At 36.1% G+C, this 14,556-nt stretch overlaps 1 protein-coding gene across 1 annotated transcript in view; it reads right to left on the bottom strand.

The window, feature by feature from the left end:
* The window catches only part of Prrg1 (proline rich and Gla domain 1), a 104,180-nt gene that overhangs the window by 53,366 nt on the left and 36,258 nt on the right, over positions 1-14,556 (bottom strand). Inside the window, exon 2 of the mRNA XM_050129776.1 lies at positions 1,122-1,172. Coding sequence (XP_049985733.1) covers positions 1,122-1,131 — 10 coding nt within the window. The 5' untranslated portion in view covers positions 1,132-1,172. The remainder of the gene's footprint in view (positions 1-1,121; positions 1,173-14,556) is intronic.

Here is a 14,556-nt window from a genome sequence, read left to right as displayed (position 1 = left end):
TAGACCAGGCTGGCCTCAAACTCGAAGATCTGTCTGCCTGCCTGCCTCTGCCTCCCATGTGCTGGGATTAAAGGCATGTGCCACCACCACCCAGCTTAGCATGTTGCTTTTATGATATAAATGTACTAGAATTATTGTAAATCATTTATATGCATAGTCCATATTAGAAATTAAATGACCCTAAATTTCTCTATTGTCTGTCTATAATAACTTCACGTAAAAGCAAAAACAAGCACAAAGAATTCATGTAATGGTTTTTAGTGTTGACATTTTCATTTTAAAAGAAACAAAAAGCACTGCTACATAAAAGGAGATTTTTTTATTTGTGCTAATTTTTTTTAGAAAAAAATTAAAAATATAGCTGGGCTTGCTCACGTCTTTAATCCCAGTACTGGAGAAGCAGAGGCAGGCAGATCTCTCTGAGATCAAGGTCAGCCTGGTCTATAAGAGCTAGTTCCATGACAGGTTCCAAAGCTACAGAGAAACCCTGTCTCAAGAAAAAAAAAATTTAGTAATTTATTTTTATGTATGTGTATATACATGTGCCTGAATTAGTTTGTGTTCAATGTGCACATAAATGCCCACAGAAGCAACAGGGTATTGGAACACCTGAAACCAGAGTTATAGTCAGTTGTGAGTGTTGGTACATGGAACAAAACCAGGTCCTTGAATGAGCAGCAAGTAAATTAAGAGCTTTTAATTACTGAGTGAGTCAATTTCTGTTACTATTAGCAAAACTCATAGCATCAAGGCTTGTGGGTAACATTGGAAAGAGTTATAAATAAGTTCGAATTTGGAACATTTATATAATATAAAACAAACTATTTCTCTCTCTCCTGGGAGATGTATATACATGTGCACGTGCACAAACACATACACACACCACCACCACTAGCAACAAAAAAAAAAAAACAAATATCAGAAAAAAAAAATAAAAGAACCAGTGAGTAACACATAGTATGTTGGTCTTTTTATTCATAGTGTTCAATCAGACCAAATTTTCTATCACCAAGAAAAAATACAACTTAAGTACCTACCAACATATTTCTAGTCTCAATTTCCCTGGAATGCTAGATTACTATTACGAATGAAAATCATTTCAAAAGGGAAGAGAAACTTACCCCTCCCCATTTTTTTCTTGTGGCTTCTGGCAGGTTCTGGATGATGATTCTCTGTACAAAACAGAGCACATACACAGTCAGATTCACAAAGGCTGAGTCACTATATCAGATAAGCTCCGTTATAGCTGATGTAGTCAGTGTGAGCATTTCATTTCAATGCACTCTAATCTCGCTCCCTGACAAAACTGTTTTATGGATCACAGATACCTAACCTCAGAGGACAGAATTTTGGAAAGCATGGGCTGTCTATACCAACTTAACTATGACCTTCTTTTTCTGGTATTAGTTTTTGCCCTTGCCAAATAAAACTCATTAAATTGGCCACACGCTTATCTTTTTGGAGGACAGCCTTATCAACAAAAGGTGACAGGCAAAAATGCCAAAGACTTGATGTTAATAACCAGGCTAGCACATTATTAGCTTGCCTGTCTCTTCCTTCCCTTCATTGCCATTCTATGACAAGTACAATTCCCTTTATCCTGTAACATTTTTCTGAATGGTGTCAAACGGCAGTGCCCCTAATCAAATTATCCTTGAGGCAAAGCAGCCCACAATTATTTCCAATAAACATCATGAATCAAGGACCATGGATTCCTGAAAACAGAAGCATAAGAGAACCAAAAGAAAATCCATAAACTGCAATGGCAATGGAAGTTATACAAAAACAAAAATTCTGTTTTATAGATGGAAAAAGCATAAACACAAGATATGCAGAAGCCAATGTATATAATTAATGCTTCAATTTCTTACAGGTATAAAGCATGAAGCTACTATTTACCAGTCACTTGTCAAGCTCTTGATGTGTGGCTAAGCAGTTGAGTTCAGCTGTGTGTCGGTGTCTGTGGGTGTGTGTAGTGAAAAGATATGATCTATAAATCCATTAAGAAACTTACTAGAAGTTCAGTAGGGGAAATCAAGAAGACCAAACTGAAACTTGATAACTAGTTGTATGGCATAAGATAAACCACTTTGTTGAAATAAGGAGCGGCGGGGCTGCATCCCCAGCACCCCGGCCGCCTGGCTAGCTTATGCCCGAAATAACAACACATAAACTGTATTCATTTAAAACACTGCTTGGCCCATTTCTATCTAGCCTCTTCTAGGCTAATTCTCGCCCCTGGACTAGCCCATTTCTAATAATGTGTGTAAGCACCCCAAGGTGCGCTTACCGGGAAGATTCTAACCTACGTCCATCCTGGGTCGGAGCTTCATCGTGTGTGTCTGCTTCCGAGAGCAGAACATGGCGTCTCTGCTCCAGAGAGCAGAGCTGTTGAGTCTGAACTCACTTCCTCTTCCTCCCAGCATCCTATTATGTTTACTCCTCCCACCTATGCTTTAACCTATCAGGGCCAAGGAGTTTCTTTATTGCTTAACCAATGAAATCAACAGATTGATATGTGACACTCCCACATCACTTCCCCTTTTTCTGTTTAAACAAAAAAAGAAGGCTTTAACTTTAATGGAGCAAAATTACATATAACAAAACAGTTATCAAGTAAAAATTACAATAATCTATATCATAACTAAGGAAAACTATAACTATAACTAACTATTCTTCAACTCCTTCAAAGACTCCAGAAAGATATAATATTACCTAAGCAAACAAGAAATCAAAACTCTAGAAATGACAGAGACATCTCTCTGCTTGGACAGTCACCCAAAGTTCCTCTGTCCCGTTGGGGCATCCATCTTCGGCCTACAGGCCCATAGTTTCCAGCAGACATTTCCACAAAGCAGAAAATTTCAAAGTCAGTCACTATCTGCTTGTCCAGAAGAATGTCTTGCAGACTCCTTCATTAATCAGGAACCCCAAAAGGTCATCTCACCTTTAGGCAAGTTCAGCAGTCCTCTCTCTGCGGGTTCTCTGTGTCCAGTTTATGCAATAGTCCAGGCAAGAGCAGTTTCTTGCCCAAATCTCAAATTTCTATCAAACTCCATAAGGATCCTCTTCGATGCCCATCTTCCTCTTGAAGTAGATTGGTGCTGCCAGGAGCAGAGTGTCTCATTGTCATGAAAAGTTCTAAGTTATTAAAACATTTAAAATGCCATATTCTATAATCTTTGAAAAAATATGAGGAATGCCTATCTAAAATATATCTATGTACATCTAGAAAATCTTAACTAACATAACTACAAGCTTGACTATTATTGATTATCCATTAACAACCTATATACATTACATTTTTAAGTGAACTACACAATTACAAAATTGACCTTAAATCTCTATCAATAAAGCAAAATCTATACTAATGCAAATTATTCATATCTATATCATATCCCCCCTTAAATGTAAAAGAACATTTATAAACCATATTTGGGAACATGGGCGCAGTTGAATAAGTAATGAATAGTTGGGAAGGACAAGGGGGTTGGAAAAATGGGAGGGAAACAAAATTGAGTAATGGAGGATAAATATGATCAAAATGCATTATATACATATATGAAATTACCATAATAAGCCACTAGTATATAATTAGTATATGCCAATAAAAATTTAAGTTATATTTTTATGAAAAACCCTTGTTAATAAATAGGTTAACTCTCCAAGCTAAATTGGGGTACAGAACTACCCTAGTCTCACTGGGATTTCTCCTTGAAGTCATCAATATATGCTGTTATCAGAAACCAAGAATTTGAAGTCGCAGTCACCTTTCAAGTAAACTTATTCTGAGAAGGCATTAGGAAAAAGGCAATACAGCAAAGGGTAATCCATTTATGTACAAATAATGACTTGCAAGAGTTAAGTGGAATGGTGGTGGTATGACTCAATTTTGATTTTAAGAGGAAATCAGTGGCATCTATGAGGAAAGGAGAATTAAAGGGGTGAAGATAATTTGACTGCAGAGACAGTGATATCAAAGATGCTAAAGAAATCTGGCAGGACTTCTTGATTTCATTTTTTTTTAATTTCTTGCTTGTTCTTCTTTAATATTTAATCAATCTCTTTAGAAAGAATTAAGCCTATTTCTGTTGTTAGTGAGAACCACAAAGGAAAGGACTGTGAGGCATAGGCTAGGATTTTCAAACAGCAGCTGCCTCTCCAGAGGTCAAAAATGTCATCTGAATCTGGGACTGCCTTCTTCCCGGAGAAGATGAAACCAAGAAAACAAAGGTTAATTCTATCATAGTCAATAACTACCTCACCTAGACATTTAGGGGCAAAACTCTAAAGATCAGAATCTTTATTTATTTATTTATTTATTTATTTGTTTGTTTATTTATTTTGGTTTTTCGAGACAGGACTTCTCTGTAGCTTTGAAGCCTATCCTGGAACTAGCTCTTGTAGACCAGGTTGTCCTCGAACTCACAGAGATCCGCCTGTCCCTACATCCCCAAGTGCTGGGATTAAAGGCGTGAGCCACTACTTCCTGGCTCAGAATCTTTTTTAAATAATATTTTTTCTTTTATTTTACATATCAACCACAGTTTCCCTTCCCTCCTCTTCTCAAGATTCCCCTCCTGACTGACTCCTTCTCTGTTGTCATTCAAAAAGAAGCAAGCCTCCCACTGGCTTGAACAATGTCATGGCATACAAAATGGAGGCAGGGCCGATCCCCTTTTCTTGCATCAAGGCTGGGAAAGGTAATCCAGCATGGGGAAGTCAGCTAAGTGCCAGAGACAGGTCCTGATTCTATTGCAAGGAGTCTTACAAAGAGACCAAGCTATACAACTGTCACACACAGGCAGGGTGCCTAGGTTGGTCCCATGGAGGCTTCCTAACTCTTGATTTAGAGACCATGAATTCCCCTGAGCTTTGGTCATCTATCTTTGTGTTCCCATGTCATGACCCCCAGGTTCATATAATCCCTCATCCTTTTTTTCAGCAAGACTTTCTGAGCCCAGCCCAGTGATTGGTTGTGGATCTCTGAACCTGATTCCATCAGTTACTGGATAGAGTATCTCTGATAACAATTAGGATAGTCACCGATCTGAAGATCAGAATCTTGTTTTAAGCAAAATGATTTCCTTAAAGATACAGGGTTAATGGCCTACTATACACACATCACCCCAAACTAAGTTTTCTATTTCATGTTGTCTCTTACTGCTGCTTCTGCTACCAACATTCAGTGTGTCTCCTTAACTTGGATCCTTGCTTCTTTAGTCTCCTTTATTCTGAGGGGTGTGTGTGTGTGTGTGTGTGCACGCATACACACACACATAAGTGTATGTAGTGTATGTTTGTGTGTCTGTGTTGTGGGAAACCTTTAGAGAAGGTTTATACTTCTCTAAAAATGAGTTCTCCTCAATTTTGTTTCTCAGTCAGGTCCCTATCTTAAACTAGGTAGCACTTCCAACTTTTCCATTTATTTACCACCTAGCATAGCACTAACTAAGCTCTATAACAATGGCTGTAACCTGTGGGTTGCAACCCCTTTGGCAAACTTATATTACAATTCATAAAAGTTGCATAATTACAGTTATGAAGTAACAATGAAAATAATTATATGTCTGGGGGTCACCTCAACACGAAATACTATAGTAAAGGGTCACAGCATTAGGAAGGTTGAGAACCACTGCTCTATAACTAGATCCTAGCTTCCTGAAAACTAATATATCAACCATTATTGGCAGTGTACACATTTAATCCCAGCACTCAGGAGGCAGAGGCAGGTAGATCTTTCTGAGTTTGAGGCCAGTGTAGTCTACATAGCTTATCTCATATTTTCTCTAATTTTAGCTTTATATGTACATATATATATATAACACATATATAATTATGTTGTTCCATGTATATGAAAAGTAAGAAGAAGATAGTTATATATATCATATATAACTATTTTATATTTTCTGCTTACTTTTCAATCTCTGAATTTTTATTATAGTTTTTAAACTATATAGAGCATAATGTTATGATATATTTCTTGATAGGTACATGCATAAAGTAATGACTAAAGGAAAGCATGACATTTTAAATAACTTCAGGGCCACTTTTGCCAAAGGCTGGGGTATCTGGCCAGTGTGGTAGAGAAACTAAGGGTCATGGATATGACTCTAATCTAGTTTCATATAGTTCTCCAGCTGCACAGGTGGCCTTCCCAACCACATGATGACCAAGAGAAAGGTCAGCTTGGAAGGGCCAAGGAAGAGCCTAAGGGTCCCCCTGCAAGGCTGTCAAGACAAAGTCACTCCTGCCAAGGTAGCATCGGTAAAAATTCTGCAAACATCTAAATGAAAGGATATGCTCAAAATTGATAATTTTAGCTATTCATTGTACATTAATCAAGGGATTAATTGTAGTAGGATAGTCAACATGTTCTTTTTTTTTTGTCAACATGTTCTTATAGAAGAGTATGTTTCTCAAAATAAATAATCAGACAAAAAAGTGGAAACAAAAGAGGAAAGGAAAGCAAAATGTAAACAGGCTGAGTTGACTAACCAAGAAAAAAAAAATATTTACCTACATAAAAGGGAGACACTAAAAACTAGAGCCCTGACTCTCAAGCAGAAGAGAAAGAAGCCAAGTCCAAGTGATCATATGTCATGTCTCTCAGTATACCCTGTCTTCCCTTTTCTGAAAGCCAGAGAAATGTTCTTATAAACTATTTTGTAGATGTGAATTTCTTAAGAGCTCTAGAAATATTTTTTTTAAAAGCAGAAATCCCAATTTATCCAAATTTTTAAATGTAAATATTTTTAAGAGGTAAAGTCATTCATTGGTTGTTTATTTTTTTGGTATAACCAGACGATAGCAGGAAACTGAATCAAGGGAGACTATCATTGTCTGTGAGTCCAGAGTGGACTAGTTTTATATTCTTCAATACAAAACATGCTAAACAACAATTCAGAGCCTAATCACGTATTTGTGTCTAGATTATTTTGCATTACTTCTAGTCTCATGTTTTTAATAGAACCACTTAAAAGCAAACAAACAAAAACACTTACAAGTTCTTGCTCTGTCAGAACTTTATGTCCTCTATTCTGGTTATGGTGGTCCGTTTTCCTAACAATTTTGATAATGTTATAGAAGCAAGAAAATTTGATGATATGTTGTCCCTGATATAAAACTATGAATCAACGGATATAAAAGATTATATGCATGCCAGTTATGTGAGATCTTCTTTAAGAAAAATTTGTGGACAAATTTGAAACCGGAACATTAATGTAAAAACTATTTAAAATAAACACAAAAGGTGGAGAGTTGGCTTAGTAGTTAAAAGCACTTGTTCTTGCAGAGTACCTGGATTGAATTCTCAACATTTACATGGGGACTTCAGTCCCAAGGGATCTGAAGGCCTCTTTTTAACTTTTATAGGAACCATGAATGCATGTGGTACAAATATATACATGCAGGCAAAATACCCAAATATATAAAGTAAAATGAATATCATATATTACATTCATATAATTAGTATATGAATGTAATATATATATATTAATATATAAATAACATTAATACATTTTTATATCTAAAACTAAAATAAATTGAAATACAATGCATGGCTCTTCAGATTTTTGGTATATGTGTTAAGAATTGTATATGAAATGAAATGTCTGTGCATTGATCCTCAACCAACTGTTCTAAGTTACAAAAGAGAAAAATAAGTGAATTTGATAAAAGTTCTAACAAAAATTAAAAACACAGTACAGACTTTGGAATTTAGGCCTAGCCTGCCAATTACTATCTGATCATAGGCAACTCATTTAACCTTTTAAGCCTTTCAACATACTGGTATTATCCATAGCATCTCTAACTTTATGGGTCTTAAGGAAAATTTAAATGAAAACAGCTATAGTAGTTGTTGGAATCACTAAGTAAAATCATGAAGGGTTAACAAAGTTTTTGGTACCTCCCACCCAAATGGCTTGGTTCCATGATTTTTCTAATTTTCTTCTCAGTTGGTCCGGTTCAAAGCATTCAAAATTAATAATTACAACTTAAGACAGAAGAGTAGTGTAATATTTATTTTATTAGCAGAACTTTGAAAACTAAACTTTAATTTTTAAGATTCTGCTTCAGCTATACTATTAAACCTTGGGATGGCAATTCTTTAAGCACGTCCTCTGTCGTTTCTACAAATACTTGCCTTCTTTTCCCCAGCCTCCTAGTCTTTGTAGTTATTCCTCTAAAAATCCCGTGAGATTCAATTACAATTAGCTTTTAGCTTCAAAATACTGCAGGCTACATTTTAATTTGCGGAGATCCACAGTGCCTTTACTTTTCAACCACAAGGATATCAAGTTAGAGAAGCTGCTTACTTCTCAGCCCTTCCCTGCATGTTGATACACAATATATACAATAACCTCTGGCCACCATGCTTATAGCTTTGCCAGTCCTAATGTTTAGTTTCTTTACCACATTTCAAGGCCTTTCTAATTTTTCAGGTTTAAAGGCTAAAAGGCACTATAATGCACTGTAGAGATGAGGTAGACCCTGGGACCCTTTCCTTTTTATTGTATCTCCTAAAGCTTTAGACTCCTTAAGCTGTCAGAAGGCTCTTCTATAAGAGCTATGTCTTGTCCTGTCTTCTTTGCTTTGTCTTGACACTGATGGAGGAAGGTAATTGGTTAATTATAATAAACCAACTGCTTGGCCTCATAGCTTAGAACATAGGTGGGTGGAATAAACAGAATAGGATGCTGGGCAGAAGAGGAAGTGAGGCAGACTCTGCTCTGCTCCCGGAGAGACTCGACAGCTCGGTGCTCTGGAGCAGAGACACCATGCTCCACTCTCCCTATAGCTCTGCTCTCTGAGGCACATGCGATGAAGCTCCGACCCAAGATGGACGGAGGCTAGAATCTTCCCGGTAAGTGCACCTTGGGGTGCTTACACACATCATTAGAAATGGGCTAGTCCAGGTGCGAGAATTAGCCTGTCAGGGCTAGAGTTCATGGGCCAAGCAGTGTTTTAAATGAATACAGTTTGTGTGTTGTTATTTCGGGCATAAGCTAGCCAAGCAGGCCGGGGTGTTGGGGACGCAGCCCCGCCGCTCATAATTCAACAGATGGCGCATAGCCTGGAACCCACACAGATCCTCCTGCACCCATAGTGGTGTGACATGTACCACAACACCTGGAAATGTTCATTCTATTAGTCCTCTGGAAGCTTAATTTCCATATTCTTTTTGGTACCACATACTTCAAATAATACATATTCAACTGGTATTTGTTGCATGTATGTTCACTGTGACAAGGCAACTACTCTTGGGTCATCTTATTAGGGCCAAGAGAATCCTAAGAGGTAGAAACAGTAATACCTATTGATAAATTTTGAAGCAATCAAATTCCTCACGTTCACATAGCTGGTAGGTAAGAACATTTCAGGATTTGGTTAATATCTCAACACATTTGTATTAGGATGCTAATATTATAATTGTTAGTCTTCACAAAGACACTTATGATGGTCTGGATCTGAAAACGAACCACAAAGGCCATGTGTTAAAGGCTTCATCGGCAGCTAATGGCACTACGAAAAGGTTACAAAAACTTTAGGACATGGAACCAAATGGAAAGAAATAGGTCCCTGGAGGCATGTTCCAAAAGAACATTATTTTGTTCCTATTCCCTTTATTATTTTCTGCATCCTAGCAGCCATAAGAGTGCAGTATTCTTTCATCACATCCTTCTGCTGTGATGAACTGGCTTTCCAAAAGGGAGAGAAACAAGAGAACCAAGTGGCCATGGACTGATACTACTAAAACCGAAACAAATCCATCTCCCTTTGGTGATTGTCTTCTGTTTTCATAACAGAGAAGAAAAGCTGACTTATGTAACACTAGCGTGAAGTAACATATAGATCAAGATTTAGAATACATTTCAAGATCTTGACATAGAATTTCTGACATCAAATCTGGTATTCTTTCAGTCAAATATTTAATCATTAAAAAGCTATTTACTTTAAGGCTAGAGCTGTTGCTTACCTGGTAGAGTGCCTGCCAACATGACATGGCCCTGGGTGTGATTCCATGTCCCATGTAAAATTTGTCATGGTGGTGTATACCTATAATTTCAGCACTAGCCTGTGCAGGCAAAAGAATCAGATGTTCAGGGTCATCCTTGTCTACACAGAAAATTCAAGACCAACCTGGTTTGCATGAGATCCTGTCTCAAAAACGAAAACCAAATGTTTACTTAATATCATAAGTCAGCAATTTTCCTGAACATTAGAGAGTTAGTGGTAAATAAAACAGATATGTTCACTGAGGAGTAAGGCGTAGACTTTATGGAAATGTGTGTGTGTGTGTTCATTACATTTATTTGCTTTTTTCTGTTCTTTATATTTTAAGGTGTAAATAAAGGAATGTAAAGAAAAATCTCAAAGTCTATTACAGATTTAGCATGGTAAATGAGAGAAGGTTAAAGATAAAAATAAGTGATCAAATTATACAACACTTTATGAGTTGAGTTAGTACAGCATTGGGATATCTATTCTAACTGCAGAGAAAACCATTAAGCAATTTCTTTGCATCCATCAAACAATCTACTCCCAGAGAGCTTAATAAATTCTTGTAAATTCCACTAACTAACCTTTAGCTGCTTCCTATTCATTTCACCAGCTTTATTGTTTATAGTGCATAAAAGCAATAACTGATATAAAAGATTGAGATTCAGATATATGCATAAGTGAATATTATGTCTTTAGTGAAACTTTTAAAAAATCATAAACAATAACATTAAAATACCATAACACTATAGATACTTCATATTTAATACATAGTAAATAATTCATATATATAAATGTATGCAATTACTCACTAGAAAGAAGAACCAAAATCTTATCAAATACTGCTGAATTTTGAGATGCCCTGTAGAATCTGTAGCACAATACTAGCTAAGTTATACAATTAAACAAAGAGTACTTTCTCTTGTTTTCCATTTTCCCTCAGATTAGGGTAGAGTAATGTGCAGCAAAATCAGCACAGTTGCCTTTTCAATTCAACAGTCTACTCAGATATATATCCTGTGTCTTTCAACAGGCCTAAGTTCCTCGGAGTGAAACAGTACACAATACAGACAAAAATCTTTCATACCCTTATGAAAGTTACAACCTAGAGGGGAAAACAAAATTATTTCTATGCCAGATTATTTAAATAAGTAAAATATATAATACTTTAAATTATGAGAAATAGTGGTAGATATTAAAGAAAAACAATTATGGAGGGAAGAACAGAACTATTAAAATAATACTTGTGTAAGATAAGCATTTCTGTTACTTTTATTGTTGCTATTTGTATGTTTGTTTGTTCATTTGAGACAGGGTCTTACTATAAAGCCAAGGCTGATATAGAACTCATGATCCTCTTGCCTCAACTTTCCAAGTACTAGAATTACAGAAGTATACCATCATGCCAGATCCACTTCTGATCTTCTGGTACTTGTTTTTTACTAGTTGCCTTACAGCTTAGCAGTTGGTATACACCATATGCCAGTGGTCAGTAGGCTTTTTCTATAGCACATCCAAGAGTAAATATTTACATTTCAAAGGTCTCAGTTAATGAATAATTCTTCTGTTATAGCCACAAAGCAGGCACAGAAGTGATTTGTATGTAGTTATAGTTTAATGGGGCCAGTGAAAATGTTCAGTGGGTTAAGAAACTTGCCACCAATCCTGAAAACTCAAGTCCACACTCCCTGGGACCCATATAGTTAAAGAAGAGAACTTATCCCTGCAAGTTGTCCTCCGACATCCACATATGTGCTTCAGTATGTATCCTCCCCAACACCCACATACAGACAGATAAATAAAAATTCAAAAAGTTTGCATTTTATAATGCAAGGACATTAAAACTTGAATTTTGTATAATTGTCAAGTGTCACAATTTTTTAAATATTCTTTAATCATTTAAAAATGATTCCTGGCTCCTAACTATACAGAATTAGGCACTAGGCTGTTATTTGCTAAGCTCTGGTTAATTCAGAAAATTCAAAAACAAGTCCAAAGAAGTATAAGGTTACTCAATGTAAGTATTATTAGAACATAAAGATACAGAAACACCAATAACAAGTTAAAAATTCTCGTTTAAGTGAGAGATAATTTTACATGACAAAGGTTCCTAAGTTTCAAGTGTATGATAAAATATTAAAAATAATGACATAACCATCTAACTAAATCAAGTTGAAACATATTAGTTAATAAGAAATCTTTGCATACTGTATCAAACAATCTAGATGCCCATGAATCACTTAATGATATCAACTATATTTCCAAAAAGAAAGTTACTTTAGTCACAGTAATACTTCAACTAACACTTACATCCCAACAAAATACAAATGTTAATATTTAATCTTGTCCTATTTCTTCAATTTCACAAATTTAAATATCTCAAAACACCTAAAAAGCTATTTTACCACAATCTGAAATACTACTACAGGTTTAAATCCAAATATTTCTCTACTATACAAGTAAATTTTGTTCTCCTAAATTCCTTATGGCCCAAAATTATTTCTATACATTTATTTAAATAAGTAAAATATATAATACTTTAAATTTTGGGAAGTAGTGGTAGATATTAAAGAAAAACAATTATGGAGGAAAGATACATTAGACCATAAGTCCCTCCCCCCAAAATAAAAGTGACAGGGCACTCTCTAGACACTCTGGGAGTGATGCCAGCACTGTTTTTTGTAGTAGCAAGGGCACCTCTTGGAGTAGGTATGAGGAAAATACTTTCAGGTACTCATAACCACTGGCCTGGTTCCTTTTTATTGTAAATGATTTTTAAGTGTTTATGTTTCTTATATAAATGGTATCAAAGTATATATAAACTTTTGGTTGTAGCTTCCTTTGCAGAATATTTTGTTGTCACCCTGGAACATGTATTTTGCAATGTGTTCATTTGCACTACTGATTCATAGGTACTACTGCTTAACTTGTGCTATGGTATGGTTTGAATATTGGTATTTTCATAAAATTATATGATGTTCTAGTCTATCTCTATCCTCATGAACAGGATTAAGATCCTTAGAAAAGAAACATGAAGGTATCACTAGCCCCATCCATCATATGAACATGTAGCAAGGTGTCATCTCAAGAGAATGAGTCTTCAGAGACACTGAAATTAATGGTGTCCTCATCTTTGACTTCTCAGCTACACAGACTGCATCTCTAAAGTTTATAAACCAGTACCAGGTAATTGACAATAGAAAATTTTGATGTAGATATGAAATCCACATTTTGACATCTTGATTTGTAAGGTCTTAGATTTCTTTTAAAGCAGCTTATTTCTGATATCTTCAAGCATGTGGAATGACCCAAAGGCCTATCTCCCTAATATTCCTCTCTTCCTTTTCAGCAATATGCTAATAATAGAATGTTTTTTTTAATTAATTATTTATTTATTAAAGATTTCTGTCTCTTCCCCACCGCCGCCTCCCATTTCCCTCCCCCTCCCCCANCCCAATCAAGTCCCCCTCCCTAGTCAGCCCAAAGAGCAATCAGGGTTCCCTGCCCTGTGGGAAGTCCGAGGACCACCCACCTCCATCCAGGTCTAGTAAGGTGAGCATCCAAACTGCCTTGGCTCCCACAAAACCAATAGGTGCAGTAGGATCAAAAACCTATTGCCCTTGTTCTTGAGGTCTCAGTAGTCCTCATTGTCCGCTATGTTCAAGGAGACCGGTTTTAACCCAGGCTTTTTCAGACCCAAGCCAGCTGGCCTTGGTGAGTTCCCGATAGAACATCCCCATTGTCTCAGTGTGTGGGGTGCACCCCTCACGGTCCTGAGTTCCTTGCTTGTGCTCTCTCCTTGTGCTCCTGATTTGGACCTTGTATTGTATTGAAGTAAGAGTAAAAAGAAAGAGGTCAATTCTGGTAGGTATGTTCTGGTATATTTAAATGCAAGGCCCTGTAAACTGTAGTTTTAGTACTATCAGGAGAAACTGAAAAGAAAACTTCAGCATAAAAGCCCATCAAATTAGAAGCAGATAAGACAACACACTGTACCAAATCATTAAATGCAGTTTATTTGTGTAATTTTATGATTTAAACATAGTACTAACATTATTCCCATTTTATAGACAAGGAATTGGGCATATAATGGTTAAATGACTTTCTCAAGATTGTAATAGTATGTGAAATGACAGAATTCTAATTATAACATGGTTCAAGGTAACCCAGTAGAATAAAAAATACACAATGTTCACTTGATATCTCTGAGAGGCCTGTTTTTTAAGGAAAACTGAGAAGTGGAACTGGGATAGGGCTGAGGTAGTGGGGGGAGGACAGGGCTGGGAGGAGTGGAAGGAAGAGAAACTGCAGTAATGTAATATATATCATATATGACAAAAAAATAAGAAAAAAATCTAAAAAAAATAAAAAATAAATAACAAAAAAAGAAAAATATAGCACTGGTCAATAATACCAATGACACCATAAATATGTTAGAATTTAGAGGAACTTTACAGGTGAAACAAAAATTTTGATAGAGCAATCTGTGATATAAGTGTTGATCTTTAAGATACTCTCTATATAGAGAGAAATAAGATACATGCACCAAATCAT

Source organism: Alexandromys fortis, unplaced genomic scaffold (assembly GCF_014885135.2).
Source record: "Alexandromys fortis isolate MF-2015 unplaced genomic scaffold, M_Fortis_MF-2015_v1.1 scaffold_313, whole genome shotgun sequence".
NCBI lineage: Eukaryota > Metazoa > Chordata > Mammalia > Rodentia > Cricetidae > Alexandromys > Alexandromys fortis.
This window is presented reverse-complemented; position numbering and strand designations above follow the sequence as displayed.